The sequence below is a fragment of the Procambarus clarkii genome, chromosome 50 (assembly GCF_040958095.1).
Source record: "Procambarus clarkii isolate CNS0578487 chromosome 50, FALCON_Pclarkii_2.0, whole genome shotgun sequence".
Taxonomy (NCBI): domain Eukaryota; kingdom Metazoa; phylum Arthropoda; class Malacostraca; order Decapoda; family Cambaridae; genus Procambarus; species Procambarus clarkii.
In genome coordinates this window covers 9,641,969-9,668,807 of record NC_091199.1, presented here as the reverse complement: position 1 = coordinate 9,668,807, position 26,839 = coordinate 9,641,969, and the positions used below count along the sequence as shown (strand labels likewise).

Below are 26,839 nucleotides of genomic sequence, written 5' to 3'. Positions count from 1 at the left end.
CTCTCAACTGTCAATCAAATGATGTACAGATTCCTGAGCTCTGTGCGGGAGCCTGCTTGATCTTTAACCTTATATACTTGCTCTCCAAGTCCTACACCTTCCATTCCCGATATTAGGTATTGAAATATTTTTATTGAGGTATAAATATACACAAAGGGATGAGGTAGCTCAAGCTATTCTCACCCCGTTCGGTACAACGTGTTCGTACATATATAGATACATCACATATACATTTCTTCCTTTACACGGTATCAGATATTTATCATGCCAAGTTTATCCCCAACTTGGAGTTCCTTAACATTCTCTTGTTTTCTTTACACTATCTGCTCATACCTCCTCCCCTTCCACCTTTGCTGCTATGAGTCTATACTCATTACTCACGTCTCCTGCTGGCATGGGAGTCTTATATTCACATCTGCTGGTACGAGTTCAGACGCCATTCTCATTTTTTTTACTAGTTCCATGTATGAGTAACATTCCAGTGAAATGGGAATAATGGATAAATTCAGTAGCTAGCTATTGAGCTAAATCAAGAGAGCTATTTTGAGCGTGTTGCTATACAGAGCAGGATAGCATCACACTGCTCTGTACCTAAGCTTGTGAATAATAACAACATAAAAACCATTGCAGCTGCAGACAATGAGTCACAATAACGTGGCTGAACGTGGTGACCAAACCACGCACTAGTAGGAGATGAAGAGACGATCCGACGTTTCGGTCCGTCCTGGATTTCCTTTGCTACATTGGGGTTCAATGACTGGAAGCACAGCAGTGTTATTGTAGAAGATAAAAATGGTCCGTCCAAGAGCATTACCAAGTCGTATATAATGCAGCTGGTATTCTATGAAGGAGGGGGAAAATATAATGAGGCTAGCAGCAGAGACTGTTGAAAGGTAGCACACTAGGAAAACTTTCTCCTAACACATTCTCACACTTGCCTGGACCTCAAGGCCACGCATCTGCTCAGGCGAATATATAGGAGAGCACAAGGCATTGACGACCAGTTAGAGAAATACAAGTTAATAATATAGACTTCATGAAAGTTGTTTATCCCTTTCGCCTACTGTATCTACAATGTTCTGGGTCCCATCTCTTATCTGTTTATTATCATTCTGTCCCTGTATGCTTCAACTAGCTGTTCCTACGGGGAATGAGATCTAGTTCTAGGGCCCCCGCTAGCTTCTTGCTACTGTACGTGATAACATTATACTTCCCAACATTCCAATACTGTTATATTTGATCTTGAAGCTATAAATAAGGGAGCGTCCATGTCAGGCTTTAAGCATGCTTCATGTGTTTTCCACCAACACTAAATATAGCAACCAGTCCTCCAGCCAGGAAATGTATATGTTTATTTCTCAGAATGTTCGGTAATACGTTTATTGTTTGTGATGTGTGTCTATGTATGTATTAACACGATGTACTGAACGGGGTGAGAATAGCTACCTCATCCCTTTGTGTGTATTTTACCTCAATAAACTTATTTCAATTTCAATTCAATTTCAAGTCCTCCAGCCCAAGCAATAAGTAAAATACTGACAGTTTTCACTAAGTGCAGTTTTTTTTACCTACCTAGTAACCAACTGACAGGATGAATCTTCCATACAGTATAACAACAAACTTTGTTTTTAATGACAGTAAAAACGTTGTTTTTGATGAAAATTATTATATATATTGTGGTTTTATGCATGTTTGGTAAGGCGTTTGTTTATGTTGATTTCAGGAGGTGCATCATTCACCTTCACTAAAGGTTGAAGGTGAATGATGCACATTCAAAGTCATAGCCTTGAACATGGCTAGGGGGACAAGTCCAAATATTGTCTTATGTAGCCTTGAACATGGCTAGGGGGGACAAGTCCAAATATTGTCTTATGTAGCCTTGAACATGGCTAGGGGGGACAAGTCCAAATATTGTCTTATGTAGCCTTGAACATGGCTAGGGGGGACAAGTCCAAATATTGTCTTATGTAGCCTTGAACATGGCTAGGAGGACAAATCCAAATATTGTCTTATGTAGCCTTGAACATGGCTAGGAGGGACAAGTCCAAATATTGTCTTATGTAGCCTTGAACATGGCTAGGGGGGACAAGTCTAAATATTGTCTTATGTAGCCTTGAACATGGCTAGGGGGGACAAGTCCAAATATTGTCTTATGTAGCCTTGAACATGGCTAGGGGGGACAAGTCCAAATATTGTCTTATGTAGCCTTGAACATGGCTAGGGGGGACAAGTCCAAATATTGTCTTATGTAGCCTTGAACATGGCTAGGAGGACAAGTCCAAATATTGTCTTATGTAGCCTTGAACATGGCTAGGAGGACAAATCCAAATATTGTCTTATGTAGCCTTGAACATGGCTAGGAGGACAAGTCCAAATATTGTCTTATGTAGCCTTGAACATGGCTAGGGGGGACAAGTCCAAATATTGTCTTATGTAGCCTTGAACATGGCTAGGAGGACAAGTCCAAATATTGTCTTATGTAGCCTTGAACATGGCTAGGAGGACAAGTCCAAATATTGTCTTATGTAGCCTTGAACATGGCTAGGGGGGACAAGTCCAAATATTGTCTTATGTAGCCTTGAACATGGCTAGGGGGACAAGTCCAAATATTGTCTTATGTAGCCTTGAACTTGGCTAGGGGGGACAAGTCCAAATATTGTCTTATGTAGCCTTGAACATGGCTAGGGGGGACAAGTCCAAATATTGTCTTATGTAGCCTTGAACATGGCTAGGAGGACAAGTCCAAATATTGTCTTATGTAGCCTTGAACATGGCTAGGAGGACAAGTCCAAATATTGTCTTATGTAGAGTTGTTAGCGGCAGTATTTGACTCGTACATTATGAACCTCACAGCCCTTTGTTTCGATGATGGTTTATCGTATTCCAGTCCATCAAGTATGGCAACATGTACTGCAGCTTTTTTTGAGTGCATGTGATTTTAAGCTCATTTTTCACACAACCACTTGGGCTGGACGGTAGAGCAACGGTCTCACTTCATGCAGGTCAATGTTCAGTCCCAAACTGTTCAAGTAAGTAATTATCAAAAGAAGGTGCCAAGCCAGGGAGACTATGCAGCACCATCAAATGGGCAGGATATTCAAAAGGTACTAAATGTCACTAAGGATGTCAATACTAAAACAAAAGTGCATAAGGCGAACAATATCAAAGGTATCAGATTCACCCCGACCGTCCAAGTGGTTGGGCACCATTCCTTTCCCCCCGTCCCAAACCCTTATCCTGATCCCTTCCAAGTGCTATAGTTGTAATGGCTTGGTACATTCTCCTGATAGTTCCCGTCGCCTTCCCTAACTGGGCGATATTTTCCAGTGCTCCCAAGTACCAGAATGACTCCTACAGGGATGTTTGAGCTCAGGTTAGTAACTTTTCAAAAGAAGGCACTAAGCTACGAAGACTATGTAGCATCACCTGTGTTGGGATGTTTGAGAAGCTACCGATGACGCCAGTTCTATATAGCACCTCAACTGCTGTCCCTGTCTGACAGCTCGATTCACTTTCCCATTGACAGTGGAATCTTACTATAGGAAGCAATCAACTGGATAAATCAGAAAAGATGCTGAAAGCATAAGTAGCAAATTAACATGCATTAAGGATAAGTAAAATCTTGACAATCTTTTTTTTTATAAAAACAAGTATAATGTACACAAAATATACAGCTGACATTTCTATCATATAAACTACAACTCTTGACTATTCAGTCAAAATTTCATAACAGGCCATGATGGACAGGATTGTAAACACGCATCTGGCAGAATAGCTGCTAAACATTCAGCAGCAGACACATATATCTGTTAAATATACTGTATTAATACAGATCAAAAGTTGTTTATGACACACTCTTGAGCAGTGACAGAGCTTTCAGTGATATACAATGACTTGTTTTCTGCTGTGAAAGTCATTCCACAAAGCAGATTCAGGTTGGAAATAATTCTGGTATGCAAATTTTTGAGCAAGGCTGTATAACATTCCAGGGATGATTAATGATAATTTAAACTATCTTCTTACTTCAGCTATCAAAGCTCACATTACCACATCACATCATCATCTGATATCAAATTTGCCAAAAAAACACGAATCTCCAGGCTGTGACTTTGGTATCAGAAATTATAAGCTTTCTTCATTTGTGCAAAATGTTCTTTAGCAATAAGCTGTCTAAAGTTATCCAATAAAACACCACAATGTAATGTAACCATGTTCACTGTAACGTAACCATGTTCAACGTGGGGCTCTGGAGAGATGTAGAGAGAATATACAGTACTGGTAGAGGCACATTATACCTTCATTAAGGCATGTACAAAATGTTTCCTACACTTCTTATGGGACCTGCTGGACCCATTTCTATGGGCGGCTGTTTGGACATACCCTTTCCTGGGTGGTGGTGAAACCTTCACATATAGAGTAGCTACAGAAAATGAGCTGAAACCCTTGCTGATTAAAGACAGCATATAAAAGCTTGTTCTTGATTTTAAACATGACAAAGTCCTGAATGGCAATTTATACTTTTATAAAATACAAATATAGTACAAGTTATTCAACAATATTACTGTACTTCGTCCTAATCATTAACAATGGATCCAATCTACAAGAAATTTTTACCTATCAAATAAACATTACGAAATATTACAACATTGTACATCTAATCATTACACTTCAGCTACTTGAGAGTAAAAATATGTTCAAAAGATGCCACCTTATGATAAGCACTACTGCTTTCGGTGAAGATTCAATGATATGTAATCTGTAACTCATAAGGCAACCCTTTAAATTCATATACAGCATCTGCCCCACCATATTATTGTCACGCATTTGCCTATCTACAAGACCTTCGGGTGATGTATTTTAGAAGCTATGTACCTTGATCATAACATTAATTATACCTTATAGAAATTGACTGGGTACAGTGCCATTAATAACCTATGTACCTTCAGTAAAACATTAATGACACTTCTATGAATAAATTTTGACTCATCAATGGCCTAATCATCTACTACAGAAAACTAATTTCCACATAATTTGGAGCACTAATAGTGGTACAGAATTTTATACTAAATTTCTTTAACCTCTAAATACCTCTGGCATATTAAAAAATTTACATATATTTAGAGACAAATCCCTCAGGCAACAATCAAGTTTTCAATTAAACATTAAGAATTGAGATATTTAGAAAAAATAAGAAGCTGCAGAGATCAACACCTCGGATGGTGCTGCTGTTGACATTAATTTAGACAACAGTGACGAGCAGCAATTATATCTATGAACATTTCATTCATTTTTTAACTACCTGCAGTTTGTGTTGGGGGCGGATTTCAGCTGCTACACACAAACAGGTTATCAGTTCAATCCATTCAATATTCACATAAGTTCCTAACTCCAAAACAATGAATAGATTTGTTAAATAAAACATTATTGATCTTCTCAACATTGGCTAATTCTTTGGCTCTGACGTCAATATCTTGAATTTCACTCTCATCACTCGAGTACAAAAGTTCGTCTGGAAAAAATCTACCGGAAAGGCTAACTGCTGGAACTTGTTCCAAAACAGCTCACCAGACAATGAAAGCTCTCAACAGTTGGTGTCAAGCTAATAACAACCCTAACTCCACTTAACACCAAAAAGCCTTTTTCGTTCCTTGTGCATAAGCATAATACTGTATTCATGCAACATTATCACAGCACTATAGATGCCTCATCTTGTGCTTCTTTATACACATAGCTTTTTAATTCAAACTGAACACAATTCTTAACATTACTATTTACACATTACATAAATGCACAGCACCTAATTATAAATTATCAGTCTTGCCACATTAACAACATAAACACCTTGATGAACTTCACTTTATCGGTATGTTACTTTGGCTTACTTTAAACACACTCAACTCAAACAAACAATACATAACTCATCCACTAGCAAATCACTTCCGTCAATCTAACCTCACACTTCGTACGGAACAACTACGACTAACACATCTTTGACATGTATAAATAAAAGTCTTTAACAAATTTAAAAACAAGATTTTACCTGGCCAAAGATATTGCCCACTTATTAATGTGATTATCAAAGATGTACATTCCTTTGCCAAATAAAAACATCTCTAGCAATTCAAAGCAATCATTAAATAACTAGACAAGCTATATACCAAAATACTGCACAACTAAACCAAACTAGCGACTTCTCTCCATAAACATTCAAGTGCTGTACAAAGAATTTCTTGCGTGTTCTCTTCTGATGCCAAAACTCTTCTTCTTCTCCAGTGTGTGAGAAAGCTCGTGGTAAAACTACCCCTTGCAGTGTATGATATGCAGTAAGAATAACATGGCTAGTAAGAATGAAAGTAAGAATAACATGGGCTAGTGAGAATGAAAGTAAGAATAACATGGCTAGTGAGAATGAAAGTAAGAATATCATGGCTAGTGAGAATGAAAGTAAGAATAACATGGCTAGTGAGAATGAAAGTAAGAATAACATGGCTAGTGAGAATGAAAGTAAGAATAACATGGCTAGTGAGAATGAAAGTAAGAATAACATGGCTAGTGAGAATGAAAGTAAGAATATCATGGCTAGTGAGAATGAAAGTAAGAATATCATGGCTAGTAAGAATGAAAGTAAGAATAACATGGCTAGTGAGAATGAAAGTAAGAATAACATGGCTAGTAAGAATGACAGTAAGAATATCATGGCTAGTGAGAATGAAAGTAAGAATAACATGGCTAGTGAGAATGACAGTAAGAATATCATGGCTAGTAAGAATGAAAGTAAGAATAACATGGCTAGTGAGAATGAAAGTAAGAATAACATGGCTAGTGAGAATGAAAGTAAGAATAACATGGCTAGTAAGAATGACAGTAAGAATATCATGGCTAGTAAGAATGAAAGTAAGAAAACATGGCTAGAACCTGATATACAGGCTCAGGATGGATCAAGATATTATCACTTTTCCCGATTGTTTTTTATATGCTTTATGTTTATCCATTTTTTCATGTAAGCTCCTTTCCTAACATATTTCTTCATGCCTTCTTGAACTATTAAGAGTTTATGATAGTTGCCTCATATACAGTTCAGCAAGTAAGATTGTTAATGATTCTATCCAAATGCACTTTACTTTTCACAATCTTGGAACTGTATTTACCCCTCTCCATTTTGCATCAAACAATACCTAATTAAACTACAGATGCCTCAAATTTACCAAAGACCACTAAATCACATCTTGGTAAATACTCCTAATATCTATATATTCATTTTGCTTTTCACTCTACTCAGATATTATGGGAGAGCTTGAGAGGAAAGCTATTTAATTAGACAATATGATTTGTTTGGCCTTTCAGCCCCAAAGTATACAACTGCCAGGTCTCCAACTGGTACTGTATTTTGGGAATGGAGCTATAAATTTACTCAGCAGCATTACACCATGTACAATAGTATTTCTTATTTAAATAATATTTATTGTACAGCACCTTGTTCTCCAACACACACACACACACAACCACTCAGACAACCCCTGACACATTTGTAAGTCCCCACTTGCAACTCAACATGAGATTACCACCACACTAGATTTCGCAAACAGAGTGGTAGACATTTGGAACATGTTAGGTGAGAAGAAGGCAGAGGTCAAAACCGTCGGTAATTTCAAAGCATTATACGACAAAAAGTACTGGGGGAAGATAGGACACCGTGAGTGTAGCTCTCATCCTGTAACTACACTTAAGTAATTACTTAGGTAATTACACTAATGGAAAAGGGGACTTTAATAACTTTAGTAATATTTTTGTTACTAGAACACAATACAAACAATATTACAAATATTCTTAAAACAAAATGGCCTTCCTATTTGTACAATATTAAAATATGGATAGACAGAAGGATAAAGTATTGCTCAAGGGTGTGGTGGTGGAGGCAAGAGGAAGGAGGGAAGAGAGGGGGAGGAGGAAGAAAGGGAAGAGGGGGAGGAGGAAGAGGAGGGAAGAGAGGGGGAGGAGGAAGAAAGGGAAGAGGGGGAGGAGGGAGGAGGGGGAAGAAGGTTTGAGGAGGAGGGGTGGGGGAGGAAAGGGAGAGGGGGAAGAGGTGGCAGTGGAGAGGTGTTGGTGGCAGAGAAGCAATGGCTGCAGGAGGCAGCAGGGGAGAGGGGGAGGAGGCTGCAGGGGAGAGGCAGAGGCAGCAGGGAGGAGAAGGAGGGGGGAGGCAGCAGCAGCAACAGAGAGGAGGCGGCAGCAGCAAAGAGGAGAAGGCGGCAGCAGCAAAGAGGGGAAGGCAGCAGCGAAGAGGAGTTGGCAGCAGCGAAGAGGAGTTGGCAGCAGCGAAGAGGAGTTGGCAGCAGCGAAGAGGAGTTGGCAGCAGCGAAGAGGAGTTGGCAGCAGCGAAGAGGAGGCAGCAGCAATGAAGAGGAGGCAGCAGCAGTGAAGTGGAGAAGGCAGCAATGAAGAGAAGGCAGCAGTAAAGAGGAGAGAAGCAGGCAGCAGTGGAGAGGAGCAGGCAGCAGTAGAGAGGTGGTGGTGGTGAGGCAGTGGAGATGGAGGACATGGCAAAGGTGGTGAAATTGTAGTTGCTGGATGTGATGAGTAGGTTTATACTTCCGTCCTAATCACCACCTAACCATTCATACCCTCTCAACATATAACATTTTTATCATGAACAAATCCACAAGGGTCATGATGAGGGTTCGAACCTACGTCCGGGATGATGATCAGACGCGCCTTAGTCGATTGCGCCACGACATGTTAAAAGAATTGCAACCGGGAGTGCTACTGCCCTAACACGGATCCCGCAGCCTATCCGAGACACAAACCGGGGTTTTCACAAACCCTGGTTTATGTATCACGCTATTGTGATTTGTATGTGTATTTTCATCATATTTGTCATCTCTTCGATTCGATTGCATGTCTAGTTTCCACCAATGTCGCTTCTTGTCCTACCTCTTATTAATTTAAATAGGCTTCTTTTATCCATTTTATCTACCCCCCTCCCAGATCTTGTATGTAGTTATCATATCCCATCTTAATCATTCTCTCCTCCTAGTACGACCGAGTTCTCTCAACCTGTGCTAATAGCCAAGACCTCTCAATTCTAGTATTACTCTAGTTGCAAGCCTCTCAAATTTGTATGGTCTCAATCCCTTTGAGATGTATTTTCTTGTCTCAATAAACATACTTGAACTTGTTTATATTATGTGGGCATGGGTCAATAATTCCTCTGGGATTCAGTAGTAGTCAGGAAAAGTGAAAAGTTCCAGTTTGGCAGCAGGATGCTGCTTCTGGAAACTTTCCTTTTTTAAAACTACTCATAGGCCAGTTGATAGAGCTTCAGCTGTATCGAAAAAAAAACTATCTGAATCTAGATGGCCAGTTTCGTGTATGCTCTACAGAATACAGAGCGCATGCAAAACTTGCCATCTAGATTCTGGGATTCTTTTTTTTTGTAATAATTATAGGTATAGGTATTGAAGAAAAGAATAATTTTTAGTGATGGGAATCCTTCACATACCACTAAAACATATCGTACATAATTTTTCCATTACTTGTCAAGGGCAAAGTGAAAATTTCATGCACTTTGTCAAGTGTTTCTTGTTCAGTTTGTTACACAATTACCTTCCATCCCCAAAACAAGCAAGCATCACCCACCTACCATGATATGGCAGCCATTATAAAATACTCCCTTACACTTACTACTTTGAGACTGGAATTACTGATTTTGAATTTGAGACTAGAATTATCGTATCTGAATTTGAGATTACGATTACTAACATTAGAGAGTTAAGTTTTCAATATTGAATTCAAGTATAAAAGCCATTATTCAGGACAAGACAATTACTGTATTTAAGATACAGTATATGCATTTCTCCAGGTTATCTAGATTTGAAATTGTCAAATTTGTATCCACTGATTGTGTCCAGGATTGTACCAACTGCATTCCATCCAGCACAATGTGTATCCAGATAATATTTAAACCATGGCTTTAGCTGTTAAATATGTAAGTAACCTCCACATAACCCTGGTCATTTATCAAATGTAAAATATTCTCCAGACAATGCATATACCTACTACAGAGATCCCTCACATCCTCATTAATTTAAAACATATGAGGAAGAATTATGCACAGGGAGAGCAAATATTGAAGATGATTTCTTAATATTTGAACCTCCATAGTACAGTACTTAAAAACACTACAATCACTTTCTGTGGTTGATTGTTCAATAAATCCCTGAACTATATGTTTAACAAATCTCTAACCCTGTCCATGGAGGACAGAAGAAAATGTATATATGCTGGTTAGCATTGTAAATGTGTGGCTACGTCTGTGGTAGAATATAATAATAATAATAATAATAATAATAATAATAATACAGTAATAATAATAATAATAATAATAAAAAAGTACTTCACTAAGCCATGAGTACAACTGTTATGTAAAGAATTATGTTAGTAAACAAAGCACTGCAACACTCCTGAGGTGTCTATGATGATATGAACTCTCATTACAGCACTGCATCTCCCCCCACCCTATGGTATAGGTTACATTTCTATACGTGGGTCTGTTGCTTATGTTGGTTAGATTCGCACGATATAGTTCACCATTTTTGTTCATCATCGGCCACTCAAAAGGATGGGTTGAACTACCACCTAATGTACTTGGAGTATGGCTTCAATATTTTCTCAAAGCTACATCATATTTTTGAAATTTCATTGTCCAACAACACTAATGTTATAATTCCAACTTGCCTACTAATTCTGCACGTACTGTATGCTATTACAGAAAATGTGTCGTCATTCTTCTTACTCTTATTTAAAGCCCTTGGAATATCTATGGTACCGCAAATATTTCAGATTTTAAAATACATGTAAATTATTCTCTTCTATAAAACACACACACACACACACCATTTATCTATATATCCTGAAAAACCTGTGACAAGCAAAACTGGGAAAATCAAACAAGGGTTTACAGGAGGAATAAAAATACATTCTGTAGCCCTCCAAAACTCCACTTCCTGGCTCGCTTTACTCAATAAAATGCTTATATGAGTATTAACACTTTATTTTCCCTTTACTTTCAGGTCATAAATGAAGTCCTGAATTCTTGGGATGTGCAATGTTTTAGAATTCCTAACTGTATGGGATGTGCAGTGTTTTAAAATATAATTGTTAAAAGTTTGTAAATTCTTTTGAATTATATGCGTGGGAGCCCAAAATACTGTACGAATGTAGTTAACTTGTGGATCATCAGATAATTTAAGTTTAATCTGCCTAATTTCAAGTCACATACACTTCAAAATTTGGTATAAAATTGTTTACTCGCATACCACAGGATGCTCATTCTAGAATAACACATGAAGCAAAGACTACCAGCTACTCGTTCTTTTAAAAAATACCACTGCAGTAACCTACCCGACTTTTACAAAAAATATTTTATCTATAGGAATTGACAATATGGATAAAATAATGATACAAAAATTTGTGACTGTTCAAAATTGTCAATCATTATTATATTTACCCTCATTATATTTTTCAATATTAATGAAATAAAATTTGGATTTTTATAGAATAATATAAACAAACAAGAGACAAATAACCAATAAATCACTCAACCAACATATACACAATATATTAAACAGCAAATAATACAAAGTCTAATGTGTTCACCCAATGTAAATTACCGGTAAATTAATATTGCATGCAAACACCTGACTACGGCAGCAGTCATCTTAATTGTTCATTAAGTATAAGAGAAACGATAAAATATAATATACAGTATATCTATATATCACACACACACTATAAATCATTTCCAGATAAAATTAAACAAATATCTTTGCTGAAATATTGCTAAAATTTAAAATAGCCAACGGGTAAAAAAATCTATATTGTAATACCATAATTATATTAAACGACTACTTGAATATTAACAAAATGACAAAGGCAATTCATTACCCAATCAGTGATGAATCACTTTCCCTTAAACTATAGAAAAATAAATATGCTTAGGAATAATAACAGATAAAGATTTAATATACCTACATTTAGCTTTTGGAAATACCATGACAATATAGTACTCAAAAGCTAAACAGACTAGTCCTGGTACACCGACTGTAACTCTGGCAACACCCTTCCAGCCATAAACAAGCGAATACACAATATTCCATACCAATCAAAATAATATATTTAATAAATAAAAACTGCACATTAGAAAATATCACAATATGGTAATATTAACTGAATGGATGATGAAAGTGGTATTGAACTGAATTTATGAGGAGGAGAGTAGACAAAGTGACCAAGATGACGAAGGGCAGACACGGTCAGTGAATGCATGAGGAAGTACGGGGGAGGGGGTCAAGAGGTGTGCGAGGTGTTGGCGAGTGCGTGCGTGCGTATGTGTTTGTGTGTGAGGCATCGAGTATAAATCTCTCGTACTACCTTGCGGTTACCTTTGCGATGGTTTCGAGGCTCAATGTCCCCACAGGCCGGTCCTTGACCAGGCCTCCTAACTATATAACAAATTATATAATTAATGCATGTGTGATTTTTTGGTCATAATGTATATATTATCCTCTTTCATTACAGTAATATTGCCTCCCATTTTTCCCATGAAAGTGAAAAATGGGATACTGATAATGTTGTTAGGAAAAAAGGCAATGGAATCAATTTATTAATGGGGAAAGATTCTTTACCTATTACAGGTTATTTTTATTCCCTATTTATTTTTTAGATGACAAATCACAGGAAGTGCTCTACACCTAGTCCTATGAAGTGGCGTGGCACTGTTGTGGACGTCTCGGTACAGTGTGATTGGGCTATGTGTATTATGTGATGGAAATGATAATATGTGGAGGAACTTATTACAATGCCATAGTGCTTGAAAGAAGGAGAAGACAATATATGTGTAAGTGTATTAAAAACCAAATATTCAGATGCAACCAACATCCTTTCTCGAGATGCTGTAAACAATGTTCTCAACACTGTTTACATCACCTTGAGAAAGGATCAAATTGCATCCAAAAATGTTTGTCTTAAGACACACATATGTTGGGTCTTTTACTCCCCTTCATGATGCTGTGTGATGAAGTTGATACTATGTGATGATATGAATGGCCTCTTAGAACCTTTTTAGCCTCTATTGCTCTCTTATTTTTCACTATATATTGCCTTCCCCCTCCATGAAAATTAAAAATGATATAAAGATGATGATGATGGCAACACTATGCACAACACAGGTTATATCGCCATATTGAATGTCACGAGAAACACATCTGATCTCTTGAAATGTGTAGAAAGTAATTTCCTCCTTAAGATTACCTAGAATATGATCCGTAATCCTGCATTCATACATCAAGTAGCTTCAGTCAAAATGCTACAATCAAGTCATACAAAATAAAATTTTATATATCAGTAAACTAATTTTATGGCAGGATTTGAAATAAATCAGATTTAAACAATTATATAGTACAATATACTGGGCAAGCAAATTCACTGCACTTCCATCTTATGCATGATGAGGGAATTTTGTGTTTAGTGATACTAGTGAGCTCCTCTGCATGTAATTTGTTTTTTAAGTGAATCTTAAAAGCAACTGTCTTGTACTGCTACTGCTGAATTTATACTGTACTCTGATCAGGAGGATCAGCATTAAGTGTATATTAGGACCCATTTTATCTCAATGCTACTAGCAGAACATATGAAGCATGCTACATTCTTATCTTGCTTTGATCCCATGCTCAAAATAATGAGTTATTTCATGATTGGATCATATTCATTAAGACATAAATCTGTAAATAATGAAATAATATAAATAAAAGGAAAAAGGAAAACAGCACAAAATCATACATTATTTGAAAATGTTGGGAAGGTCTGAAAACGTTAAATAGTATTATCACGTAAATGTTAACAAGCAACTGATAACACACACACAAACTGGATGGAGAGGCCCTGAACTAAGTTTGAACTGTGTATCCCTATGATCAATTGACAATGGTTATCTGTTGAACATAATCACACTTCCTAAATGGTCCACAATTAAATTGCAACATATTTTCTCTTAACATCAAAGTCATACTGCGCAACTCTCTAACAGAATGAAGTTCTATTTTGTCTGCAGCTGTTAGCGCCACAAAATGACTCTCCGTAGTGTGTAATTACCTAAGTGATTACCTAAGTGTAGTTACAGGATGAGAGCTACGCTCGTGGTGTCCCGTCTTCCCAGCACTCTTTCTCATATAATGCTTTGAAACTAAATGTGTCTACAGTGTCTACTTACTTTAGTGTCTACTGCATAACAAGCTCGATAATTTTGCGCATGGCACAAGAGGTCATGCTCACTGCCATCACAAAAGACGCAAGTCAGCTGTGTATTCAGGCTTCAGGCTTCATACTTAATGCAATGCTAGTCACATTTAGCAACAATGTTGATAAGAGCTAGTGGTGATTGGCTAAGTTAAAAATATAAATACCAGTTATACAGCAGCATGTTTGTACCAAAGTTTGTGTGCTATGTATAACAGAAGAAAGGTAAAACATATTAACCTCCTATCTGTCTTTAAAAGTTTTGATTCCACATTAGGCATGCTATACACTTTTAACTTATCATGACAGGTTCTTGATATGTATTCAACACACTCTCCAACGTGAGTAAGTATGTAACTATTAAAAGAAGGCGCCAAGGTGAATTGAAACCCATGAATGAATCCCAACATGAATTACATCCCCATATTATCGCCATTCGATGCTCCGACACATGCATATGACACCAAAACAATAACAATCTCTTGTCTGGCGTAACACAACAACATACCGCATCTACACACAAGAGCGTACGAACATCATTGCCCTGAGTACAAAAATGAATATTCGTGAACATGTGTTCGAAGACTAAAATGGAAGGCAGTAACAAAAATAAGCTAGAGGGCACTGTGGTGGAGTTAATTGTAAATATTTGTAACAACTCATGGCAAATATATTAGAAATTCTTAAGAGATCAACAAGAGTTTCATCATACCATATGGTTGAGTTTCTCATTCTGGATCTGGTAGTAGCAGGCCTAAAAAGGAGAAAAACTAAATATAAATAACAAGTCATTTATGGATTTAACAGTAAATTTATATATATATACTGTACCATACAGTCAAAGCCCCAAAGCTACTGCCATTCATGATTTAATCAGCTGTAAGTACAGTAAACCAAATATTTTGTAGTGCTAATACACAAGATCTTATAAAGGTCTAAGATAAGAAACGTCGTCGTCTCTTCAATTTCTAGTGTGTGGTTTGATCAACAAGATCTTATAAACTGTGGATGAAAAACTAAGTGCACAAAATTCTCCTTTGGGCTTTATTTCATAATGGAATTGCCACACTTTCACTGTAATAATCAACATCTTCAGGTGTACAACTAATGACCGACTTACTCTCAAGGTAGTGAACATGATGCCTAGCTCTCCATGTTGCATGTGAGGATCCAGCAGGTCATCCACAAGTTGAATCTCGGCACCGAGATGCTGTATGCGTGACCGAACGACTACATACTGGAACACTGGGAAGAGGTCATCCATGCTCCACAAGTAGTTGTTCCCCAGTTTGTTCATTACAGCCTGAAGAAACCATTGCTTAGGATAGGATAAGTGCACAAGGCATTCAATGCTAAAAGTTATAATTAAGTGCCAGTAGAATTCAAAGGACTATTAGTTATTAAATTTTGCCCTCAATAAGATCTTCATATATTATGAAAATGGTAGTAAACAAAATTTAACGAGCTTGATGCAAACGGTATAAACTATAAATGTAAAAATAATTAGGATATTTTCCTTTAATAAGTTGTAGTCTGACTACTCTGCTGTTGACTGCATAAAAGTTGTAATGGTTTTATTTAATATCAGCATCTGATATTTTAAAGTATAACAAGCTGCCTACCTTGCTCACTTGCTGAAAGGTACGATGGATGAGTCCTAACTTATCCCGTGGACTAAATGACGTTGACAACATCTGAAGGGTTTCAATAGCTTCAGTAAAATGCTGGTCCTTTAGTGTGCCCAATGTGCGGCTACACTCCATGATGGTCGCTCCTTCCGGCAACCAAAACTTACTGCAATAAAGGGAATGAACATCAAGCTAAAATAAACCTGGGTCCAGGACTGGTACTGGCCACATGAACAAGAGGCACTTATATGGGGACTAGTGCAAACTACGCCTCTCTCTCTTTTGCTTGTCTCTGGCAACACTTGACCAGTAACCTTTTTTCTAGACTGGCGATAATGCCTCCCAGTCACTCTCTCTCTCTCTCTCCCACCCTTATTACAAAGTAAATTTGGAACGTTTGCTATAAAAGACTTATCGGTAACTTTCTCTGACCCACTGGCTCGGCTCTTCATCAAGAAAAACATTATTTATACAAGAGGCTTGTCTGACTGATGTTTCCTTCAAGAAGAAGCAATAAGCTTGCAGGGAATCACTTGGTGTAGCAGAACAAGGACACAGTGACCCAGGTTAGATATTGATTACTGTAGGAGGAAAGAAGTACCCTCTGATGCATTAACATCCTTCACAGGTATAGAACCTAAATAATGGTGACAAGTCGGGATGTATCACAACGGAAAGGTTGATGATATTCTTGAGAAGCACCAATTTTGCACCAAGACTGTAATTTTTTGTTGAATTATCTGCATGTCTCTTGCAAATTGTCTATACAGTATACCTAGGTCATAAAAGTATTTGTGTGTACGTCTGATACCATACTACTTGTGTAAAGGAGGAAATGTAGATGTTTATCTCTCAGAATGTTTGGTAATATGTTTATTGTTTGTGATGTGTGTCTATGTATGTATTAACACGATGTACTGAACAGGGTGAGAATAGCTTGAGCTACCTCATCCCTTTGTGTGTATTTTACATCAATAAACTTATTTCAATTTCAATTTCAATGGTGACAAGAATGTACAGTGCATTTTTATGAGGTAGACTCTAAACATGAATAAAACATAATAAAGCATCAGCTGCATGAAAACAAAAAAAAGAGCTAGTGTACATTTTGTTTCTCAAGCAGCTATTGCACAACTGCTAAAATGCATGACTCAATGATTTCTAGAAAGACGGAAGACATGAATTAACTCCAGTTTTTGGAAAATATTAATGCTGTACAATGGAATCAAACCTGAATTCCTCAGGCAAACGCACTACCAACTGTGATTCATGTATGAGGGATAAATCCCATTGTGAAATTTAGCTTTGTTTCAGAATGAGAAAATAAACTGTCTAACTTTAACTTCTGGGATTTTGCATATCAAAGCAACAATTAAAGAGGAAAGAATAAAATGAGACCTGACAAGGAAGGGAGCAGCTGTCTACTCACACATCAACTCCCAAGAAAGTCATAAGAGCAGTATCTGGCTGCTTGTTCCACTTCAGCAGCCTCCTCCAGTACTCTTCATCTTTAGGCTGGTGATGCAGGACGTACAGTGTGGAAAGTGGAGAGTACACGTGCGGCAGCAGCCAGGGATGAATCACATAAGCTGGAGTCACTACACTGTAATGATTAAACCACCACTGAATGCATCTGCCTGTCCCTTTTCCAGCTGTCGTATGTCACAGCGAGCACTGTCAATATATCAAATGTGGTGCATTTCTTTAATATCAAATGTATTTCTCCATACTATTTAACGTCATAGACAGTAACACAATATGCTATGTGTTAATTGAATTACCAATGCTTAGAAAATACCATTTTTATGTACAATTATACTGATATGTCTGTATCAGGGATGAAGTGTATAAATATTTGGGTTCCCATTGTTGTGAACAGGAGGCTTGTTAGGTTTATCAAGGTCCCACTGGGCCAATGAGAGACCTTCTCCATAATTTAACCCCTTAGGAACTGAACTCAACTCCAACCAAGTGGACCAAAACTTGCACTTCCACTAAGTGCACTAACACTAACCATTGCCAGATGGTTAGTGCTAATTTTCCCAAGGGTTGCAACTGAAATTTGATCCTTCACACACTTACTACACAGGTATAATAGTACTGTTCATGAAATCTCCTTGATAACACTTTCATTACCAAATGACCAACATTCTAGCAATGGACACTAAAGTTCAAATATGAAACATCACCAAAAAAATCTTATTATATTAGCTCAGAACACAACAAATCAGTTGGCTTTGATCAATGAAACCCTCTAGTGGGGAAACACCATACAATAATGAGCTGTAGGTGGAAGTACCAGACTGCAAATGTAGTTAACAAACACAATCCTTTACAGCAGTGCAGGCACAAGGCGCCATAGGTAGGACAAATCATCGCATAATGCTACTGTACTCTAAGTGCCTATCCAGCGAGCACTAACCAAACAAATTGCTAACTACAAACCTCCACTTCAACAGGTTTTGTGTGGCAACTAAATCTCAATGCCCTACCCAGCACAGGGTCAGCTTGGAAGTAACCTTCCAGAGCAAGGACGTGAATACCTCAGAGAAGATAACTGCGGAGATTAGCAGTTATCACTGACAAGTGCCGGTAAAGGTGACCCTAAAACCAAGCTGGTGCAGAATACGAGAGAAAGAAATGCTCAGTGTGAAAAGCCTATTTGCTCACGAAATGCTTGGACCAACTAGCCGAAAGGCAAGCAAGGCTCCACAGAGATGTGACCTTCTGGATGTCAGGCGAGAGCGTGAGGTGGTCTCCTGACTGAGGCCTGGTATCGGCCGTGTCACCACCTGGTGGTGGAGACAAAGAGTTGGTTGATGAGCTTGTTATCTAACTCTCAGATTGGTTTTGATTGTTGGGCATTTGTATAAACATTTCTTGGATTAGGACAGTGTGTTTTGGGGCCTCCATTTAATGCTCTTGTAGATAGTTCATCTCAACATTGGGTAAATCTATGATCCCAATGTTACACTCTTTGGAATGTGATGAGTGAGAGATATCTCACATTATACAGTACACCATAAAATATACTGAAATGTCAGATTCCAAACCTGCACAATAAAATTACAACACACTGGAATACGAGAAATGGTAGGAGGTAAATACAAAAAAAATTATGAAAAGCAAGGATGCCATAAGCACAATTAGAGAACACCACATGACTATCAGAGGTTGTGACTCTTCAACTTCCTGCAAAGAAAAGAAATATCGATGCAAATAAAGCATTCAAAAGGTAACTTGACCAGCTCCTCCAGGAGCTACCAGATCAGCTGTATTGTGATGGTTTGGGGTTCATTACAAGCACCAGGGTAGTCCAGTCCCAGGCCAGGCTGTATCAACAATGACTACAGGTAAACCTAGATGGCCCATAAATACTCTGGCTCATTGAACATGTGAGGAGCCTTAATTCATAAATGGTAAATAAAGTCTGGCCAGTGTAACAACACAGCATAGTGAAGTTAATGCAATAATCTATACCAGCGAGATTTGTTCCACTACACAATTTTCGTAGCCCACCAAGGGGTCCATCACGATCTGTTGCCAAGATGGCGTCACTTACATTTCTTCTTGATCTTCCATCGGTGGCTCTAATAAAACATTTTCTTCCTCTCTTGGTAAGTCTGGAAACAACACCCTCACCAACTGGTATAATCTTGAAGTGAAGGAATGTACCTGAAGACCAAAATCATTCATTACTTAAACATTAAAGTTTAGAATAAAAAGAAACAGCTATTCAAGAAATACATCAGCATGGTATCTTGACGCAAGAACACTCTAACCTCCTGTACGGCATACGGCAGAAGGCGCGGGTGAGCCACAACTCCGCCATAGGTGGCTCTGAAGGCGTCAACCAGAGACTGCAGGAGTTGTCCTAATGGATGTAACCGGCATCCAAATGCCTTGAAAAAAAAAATGTGTAAAAGGAAATTTTACCTATAAAACAGAAACTGTCCATTCTACAAGCACTAATTATCCGTATATGAGTTGGAAACATTATTTAATTTTGATGTACTGCATGAAGAATAAATTTAACCAATAAACAAGATTCTTTAATATGTTATTCAAATTAGTACACTATATTTATTAGGGTATTTGGATCATTTTTTATTGCAAATTGCATATACCTGTACTGTAATATAAATGATATGTCATAATGGCAATATATGCCAAGCAGGCAGTAAGTTGCAATAACGTGGTTAAAAAATAGAAAGCCAACTTCACACTTCTGAAAATAAAAGAATTGACAACATTTTGGCCAATCCTGAATCATTATCACATTGTGTGGGTTGGATATGTAATATATGTATTCTGTATTTATATAAGATACACAGTACTTATAGAAGGTTATGGCACAAAATAACTGAGAAATCAAAGCCCCTTTAAACCTCAACAATAAATATAAATGTTAGCTTTTATTCCCATTATCTAAGATTTACACCTGGCTGAGTTACAAAGAAACTCTCCCAATATTTTAAACATCAGTGCATGGGGGGAAGGTCAGATCCCAAGCCACTCACACATAATGTAAGCCACCCTCATTATAGATACCGATATGCAATTTAGTTAGCAAGTATCGCACAAATCTTCCATGTACTGTATTAGGTATGTTGGCAATTGAACAAATTAATTACTTTGTGTAAAAAAGATAAACCAAATTTGTTTAGGCTTAAGTTAACGCGTTTGTTAAAACGCGAAAGTATTCGTGGTGCCTTGGCAGGCTTAATGCCCACTGTGTGAAAAACTACCAGAATCTAGGTACTTTGAAAAAAGGTTCCACATATATCATAATAATTGGCAAAATGCACTAGATGTGAAAACAAGCTTGGAGACAACAGGTGCAGTCATTTGTTGACTTTGCTAAACGGTCAAGTTCGGTTGGTTAACTGTTTTTTTCACTGTATGATTTGGTAATATTTGTAAGCCTAAAACTGCCCTTGTGCCACAAACCTGAGTAAAGGTTACATAATGAGGTGATCAGTGCAACATGAAACGCAACATGGGGGCCGGGTGGCTGAGTGAATATCGCTCGGGATTCGTAGTCCTAGGGACCGGGGATCAATCCCCGGCGATGGCAGAAACAAATGGGCAGAGTTTCTTTCACCCTGGTGTCCCTGTTTACCTAGCAGTAAATAGGTACCTGGGAGTTAAACAGCTGCTATGGGCTGGTTCCTGGGGATGTGTGGTTGTGTGCATGTGTTAGAGAGAAATATAGAGGAGAGGAGCCGAGCGGACAGCACGCGGGACTTATGATCCTGTGGTCCTGGGTTCAATCCCAGGCGCCGGCGAGAAACAATGGGCAGAGTTTCTTTCACCCTATGCCCCTGTTACCTAGCAGTAAATTAGGTACCTGGGTGTTAGTCAGCTGTCACGGGCTGCTTCCTGGGGGTGGAGGCCTGGTCGAGGACCGGGCCGCGGGGACACTAAAAGCCCCGAAATCATCTCAAGATAACCTCAAGATATGTAGTAGACATAATAGAGGAAAAATAAATTGGTTAGAAAGGCAGTGTCCAAGAACTAATAGCTCAATTCTGCAGATTCAAATAGTAAAAACATGAAAATTGGACATGCAGCATACACAAAATTAATTTATTGCATCTAGCCTCCAACTATTTCTCCAACATTATTTAATAGTATATCAATTACCTTGCCTAAATATGAATGAATTTCCATGAAATACTGGTATGTGAGTTCTCCTTTTCTCTCAGGAATGCGATCGATTCCATCCAAAACGTCCATTTGGGCACTATGACGCAGAGCTGCCTGCTTCTCTGCTTCCAACCTAGTGGCAAGTGTTTCCCACACCTGTCATTGTAACAAAAGTATATTCAGTGGCAGGTAATGACGCAATGTTTTATGCAGCGTGGCACTCCTATCAAGTCGTGTCAAGGAAGAGTGGAAGAATGTCAATATAAAAAGGGGCACCTTCTTATCTCATTCCAAGGAACTTCTTGTATTTCTTACCCATTTCCTTTTCCTCCATATCTCTTCAAGACACGAGTAAAGCAGTGAGAGGAAATTGATGCAAACCCTAACTCTTGTGAGAACCACAAGTGGTCTCCGTGCATAAACAGTGGGATGGCTGACTGAATCAAACAGCTTGACTCTGGATAAGAGACGAAGAGCATCCCGAGTGAAAAACAGGCCAGAGAGCAGTGTTCAGTAGCAACAAGTATGTTAGCAGCAAAATATCCTGTACAGCAATGATACTACTTAAAGCATGAGAAAGCATGAGTTCAACACCTGAACATCCTCAGATATGTACTATGGTCAGACACTCTAGCTAATGGAATAGACAGACAACTATATTCATGTTTAAACATAACTCACCATAGAACTTTATTCTGAAAAAAAAAGACCAAAGGAATTTGCCTCAAATGATAAAAGCTAGAAAGCTTGATAACAAATAATGTCGAGCCTGTGGGCCAGAAAGGCAACAAATGTAGCATAATCCTGTCCAAGGACTCTTGCCAGCTTTATCAATCATCAACAAATATAACTTACTTTCCCAACAACCAAATTTACACAACTTCTTTCATTAAATAAAGGACAATTAAGATAAACATTCCCACAAATCATTTGTCCCACAACTGAGGTGATGCTGAACAATAAAAATAAACCTGACCTACACTTTAACTTACTTTACTTGTAGTCACATCTGTTCCAGACGTAATGCCCAGATGTTCCTTGCACTGACGCACAATCGCCGTCCATTTCTGGTCAGCACTCACACTTAACTTCCCAAACGACCTTAATAATAAAAAACTGCATTAAGACTGGGCCATTTAAGTCAAAAAGAGTTAATCCATTAACACAAGTCAAGCCTGGCCTCAGGCCGGGCTTAGGGAGTAGAAGAACTCCCAGAACCCCATCAACCAGGTAAAAATGGTGGTAAACAATATATCAATCTGATGAGAATATTAGAAATCAGGCTCAAAATCAAAAGATCACTCAAAAAATCCATTGCCGAGTCCATTTTCACAAATGGTTTCTTGGGATATACTTTACAGTATTTAATCCAAAAACTCATTCCCAATCTTACTTTTTCCTACCATTACTTTGGACATATTCACCCACAAAATCATTCCCTACACCAGCTTAATTGTCATACTGGCCACGTGTACAACCAGCCTACTGATTGATTTTTTTTTTTTGCTTATACAAAAAAAAAGCCGTCCTTACTTACGTCCTTATTAACTTACTCAGATATAGCCACAGTACATACAGTTATATCAGGACAAGTTACCAAGTGTGCAATAACGAAAGACAATTAATAGATAAGTGATTCAACCAAAAGCCAGAAAATGGTGAAGCTGATGGATTGCATTTGAATTTGAGATCTTTAAATAACTTTCTGTCTGTAATGATAATAAATTTTTAATGGTTTCATCTTGCAATGACCGATGGTTTGTTCTGCAGATGTCTTGCATTATGCATTGAACTAAGAAACAAATCTGCTGTAGCTTTCTGACGCGTGTTGAACGATGACAAACTCTGCAACTTATACACGTGACAAATCGAACGATGAAACAGCCAATCTTTGTGAAGATAGACAGATGTTCATCTATGTACTGTACAGCGTTAAAAACATAAATAAAACAATTTCAGACCTACTTGGGCATGTTCTCCTCATCAGGCGCACCAACCCCTTTTTGCAGCATACCGTTGATCTTGATACCTTCTTCCCAGGTGCCTGTGAAGGTTCCTTCTATGGTGTCTCCACTAGGATAATGTAGACTTCCTTTCCCGGCAAACGTTCCACCAATACCAAGTTCCCCCTCATAGTAAGTTTTGTCTTCAAACACCATCAGACCATAGCCCTAAAATCAAATTACTGCATATATAATAATAATAATAATTATTATAATAATTATAATAATAATAATTTGTATTCAGGTGAAAGTACATTCATACAAAATCAGTTACAAACAGAACATTGGATTTCTAGATAGAGTTAGTATATACTGTACTATGCCTAAAGGCACTAATACGCACAGTGTTTCGGGCACAGCATCTTTGGCCAAGGATATATCCAGGTCTCGTTAACACTGCTCAATTGCTGCACAAATAATTAATGCTTACCGTATTTTCCGGCATATTAGATGCACTTAGTTTACAAGGAAATCTTGCTGAAAAGGACAATTTTTGTACGTTTCATAATACTGTACTGTACATATTTTGAACGTGATTTTCAAACGGCTTTGTAGAGTACACATGATTTTGTTCGTTTAAGTTTGTTGAATCAAGGTTGTACTGTAATTGGCATCCTGCCTCATTCACTACTTAGCGTGCATTAGTTCATGATATGAGGAGTCATAATTGGCAGCAGAGACTAATCAAAGCAAACAACTCTCTTACACTACAAACTGTTTAGAACTACTGTATAGATAAAGTCCAACCTTCACACACTGTGACACAAATAATTTTCCCTATACCATGGTAGCCCATTAGAAATAAAATACCATTTGGTTTTAAGTATATTAGTGCAACAGCCAATACAAAACAAGGAATGTATACCATTACCAACATTTATCTGAACCCAACTCATTAAATTAAAACATTCAACAATTATTCCCAAGACAATGGTCTGAGCTAAGAATGATTTCTTAACCAAGTTGGGTCTTATATTTCCAAAATGAATAAAGTTCTTTTAAGATGACCAAATTTTAATTGTAAGAATAAACTCAATCTATGAGTTTTTAAGGAGATAATATTTATATACAATAAACAAATACTCACAGTTAGCTTATTTTGGTGAAAGTTTCCCTCATAATAGACACCATTCATGGTGACGACCATACCCGACCCATGACGGCAATTGTTCTGCCACATTCCCAGGTACTTCTCGCCTGGAACATGCATCATAACACTGAAATATGTCGTATCATATACATAGCCATGCACCCCAACCAATAAAAATGGTGGATAAACATGATTACCTATACAAGATACGAAAACAGACAAGGAAATGTTTTTGAAACCAGAACTAAGCAGACCTAAGGGCATAATTTTAAACTACAGAAGACAATCTGTATGACGTATACCAAGAGGTCCTTAAACCACCGAAAGTTTGAAAATGATTTATTACCAAAAATACAAGTCGACCCCACGAGCACAACATTCTACTTGCAACTACAGACAGGAAATAGTGCACGCATGTTGAGCGGGGTCCAAGAGCTAGAGCTAGATCCTGAATGCAAAAACAGGCGAGTACACACTTAGGAAATAATAATAAAAACACTTGGCTAGCTGCACTATTCATTGGCCGAGTTTTGGGGGTTATACACTACTTATGGCAGATGGTGGTGGTGAATTGGTAATAAGGACCAATGGTGATGCTTCATCTGGCTCTACTCCTCATTTCTCCCTAAATCCATTAACAATTTTGAATGTCATATCTTAGACACATCTAGGTATTTAATATAATGTGCCCAGGCCTATAGTGTGTGTGTAAGTTGGAGCCATAGATATTACAAAGAAATGTTTAGAAAATAATTTGCTTGCAGTGAGTGGCAAGCAAATTAAATGAACTTGAGCTAGAGGTGGTAGAAAGCAACCACCATTTCTGGTTCTAAAAGCATACATGATAGAGAACCAGAGAGTAAGAAGGAAAAATTGCACAAGATACAATAATTATGAGATGGGGCACTAAGAGTTGGATTTGACTTCCCATAGACACAATTAGGTGAGCATGCATGTATATACTCATGCACTCATTCTCTCTCTCTCTCTTTCACTAGACATTGGTTAATTCACAGCACTTTTTTTGTTCATACTAACTAAATTTACACCAAAGTATTATTTTAATTCTATTATATTTTTAATTAACCTGTACTGGGGATATTCTGAGCCATAGCTCAGAATATCCCCTGCCAGTCGCCCTTCGGTGTTTGATGTGTGGATGTGCCTGACAGTACAGTACATTCTTTTCGTTTTTGGACTGACATACACATGCCCTCATACATACACATCCCCACTCTCCTCTCAAAGTTAGCAATTAAGGATGAAAACAACATGAAAACTGACTAACCTTTAACTATTTCGTCCAGCACACCATAGCCTTGTTTAACGCCACTGTTCCACTCGCCAGTGTATACAGAAGCTGCCTGCGAGCTGAAGCGTCCCTTTTTAAGCTCACCGTGTCCATGAGGTTGGCTTTCATGGAGGTATCCAATATACACATCCTTATTGGCATACCTACATTTGCAAAACATAACACGTGTGTGTGTAAGAAAATCAGCAGTAAATATGACTTTACTCATATACTATACATACTTATAACTCTACCAATACATCTGTACCTTAACTATTGTACGTCTATGTTTACTATATATCCATAAACCTTAATAATGTACATGTGTCAGAAGATTTAATGTACCCCCAATATAATGTTTTTTTCAAAACCCTATCATTAAAAATTTCTGTAAATGCAATACAGCTATTTAATATAATAGAAAGTTGGAACTCAAAAATGAAGCATCAAGTGATTTGAAAATCTACCTTCGAAGTGGGACATTTGGGCGCTTCCTGAAGCAACGTCCTTGAATGTCTCGGTGAACAGGCTCATGATAGTCAAGGTAGGGTGACATTTTGCCCCATACAATACAAATCTTTAAGAAAATATCTTTGCTAGCTCATTGTGGTGATTCAGGATGGTGACATGTTGGGGAAAACCATACCACATACAGCCCCACTCCTATGCTAGGTAAGTCCACTACGGGCTCACCTTAGCCCATGCTACTTGGAACTTTTTGTTCCCAGTAGCTGAATCTAAAAAGCAAAGTTAGGAAAACTGGCATTTTGCAAGACCATTACTTAGTGGTCATTCCCTATCATGCTAAGTTTTAAGTACTGTATTTGATAACCAAACCCATTTCAGGAAATGAAGTAACGACGACATTTCAGGCCCTCGTGGATCA

The 26,839-nt window shown here is 37.9% G+C and overlaps 2 protein-coding genes across 5 annotated transcripts in view; one reads left to right on the top strand and one right to left on the bottom strand.

The window, feature by feature from the left end:
- Nucleotides 1-3,626: 3,626 nt before the first annotated feature.
- The window catches only part of Als2 (Amyotrophic lateral sclerosis 2), a 50,689-nt gene continuing 27,476 nt past the window's right edge, over nucleotides 3,627-26,839 (bottom strand). For 2 of the 4 annotated variants that reach the window (XM_069303486.1, XM_069303487.1), the window contains 12 exons: nucleotides 25,951-26,117; nucleotides 24,660-24,769; nucleotides 23,535-23,740; nucleotides 22,562-22,670; nucleotides 21,567-21,725; nucleotides 19,703-19,822; nucleotides 19,483-19,595; nucleotides 17,350-17,523; nucleotides 15,915-16,086; nucleotides 15,413-15,595; nucleotides 15,005-15,046; nucleotides 3,627-13,778 (listed from right to left, as the gene is read on the bottom strand). In XM_069303486.1, the coding sequence (XP_069159587.1) occupies nucleotides 13,746-13,778; nucleotides 15,005-15,046; nucleotides 15,413-15,595; nucleotides 15,915-16,086; nucleotides 17,350-17,523; nucleotides 19,483-19,595; nucleotides 19,703-19,822; nucleotides 21,567-21,725; nucleotides 22,562-22,670; nucleotides 23,535-23,740; nucleotides 24,660-24,769; nucleotides 25,951-26,117 (1,588 nt within the window). In that variant the 3' untranslated portion in view covers nucleotides 3,627-13,745. Of the gene's footprint in view, nucleotides 15,047-15,412; nucleotides 15,596-15,914; nucleotides 16,087-17,349; nucleotides 17,524-19,400; nucleotides 19,596-19,702; nucleotides 19,823-21,566; nucleotides 21,726-22,561; nucleotides 22,671-23,534; nucleotides 23,741-24,659; nucleotides 24,770-25,950; nucleotides 26,118-26,839 lie in introns of those variants that run through there. The other 2 variants (XM_045766017.2, XR_011222519.1) reach the window with 2 other exon arrangements.
- Nucleotides 6,348-7,004, top strand: LOC138351645 (putative uncharacterized protein DDB_G0277255). The gene has a single exon (XM_069303651.1). It carries the CDS (start codon nucleotides 6,348-6,350, stop codon nucleotides 7,002-7,004), a length of 657 nt encoding a protein of 218 aa, XP_069159752.1.

Bases quoted from the DNA above. Each gene is read 5' to 3' on its own strand.
- LOC138351645 (XM_069303651.1), top strand. From the start codon at position 6,348: ATGAAAGTAAGAATAACATGGGCTAGTGAGAATGAAAGTAAGAATAAC.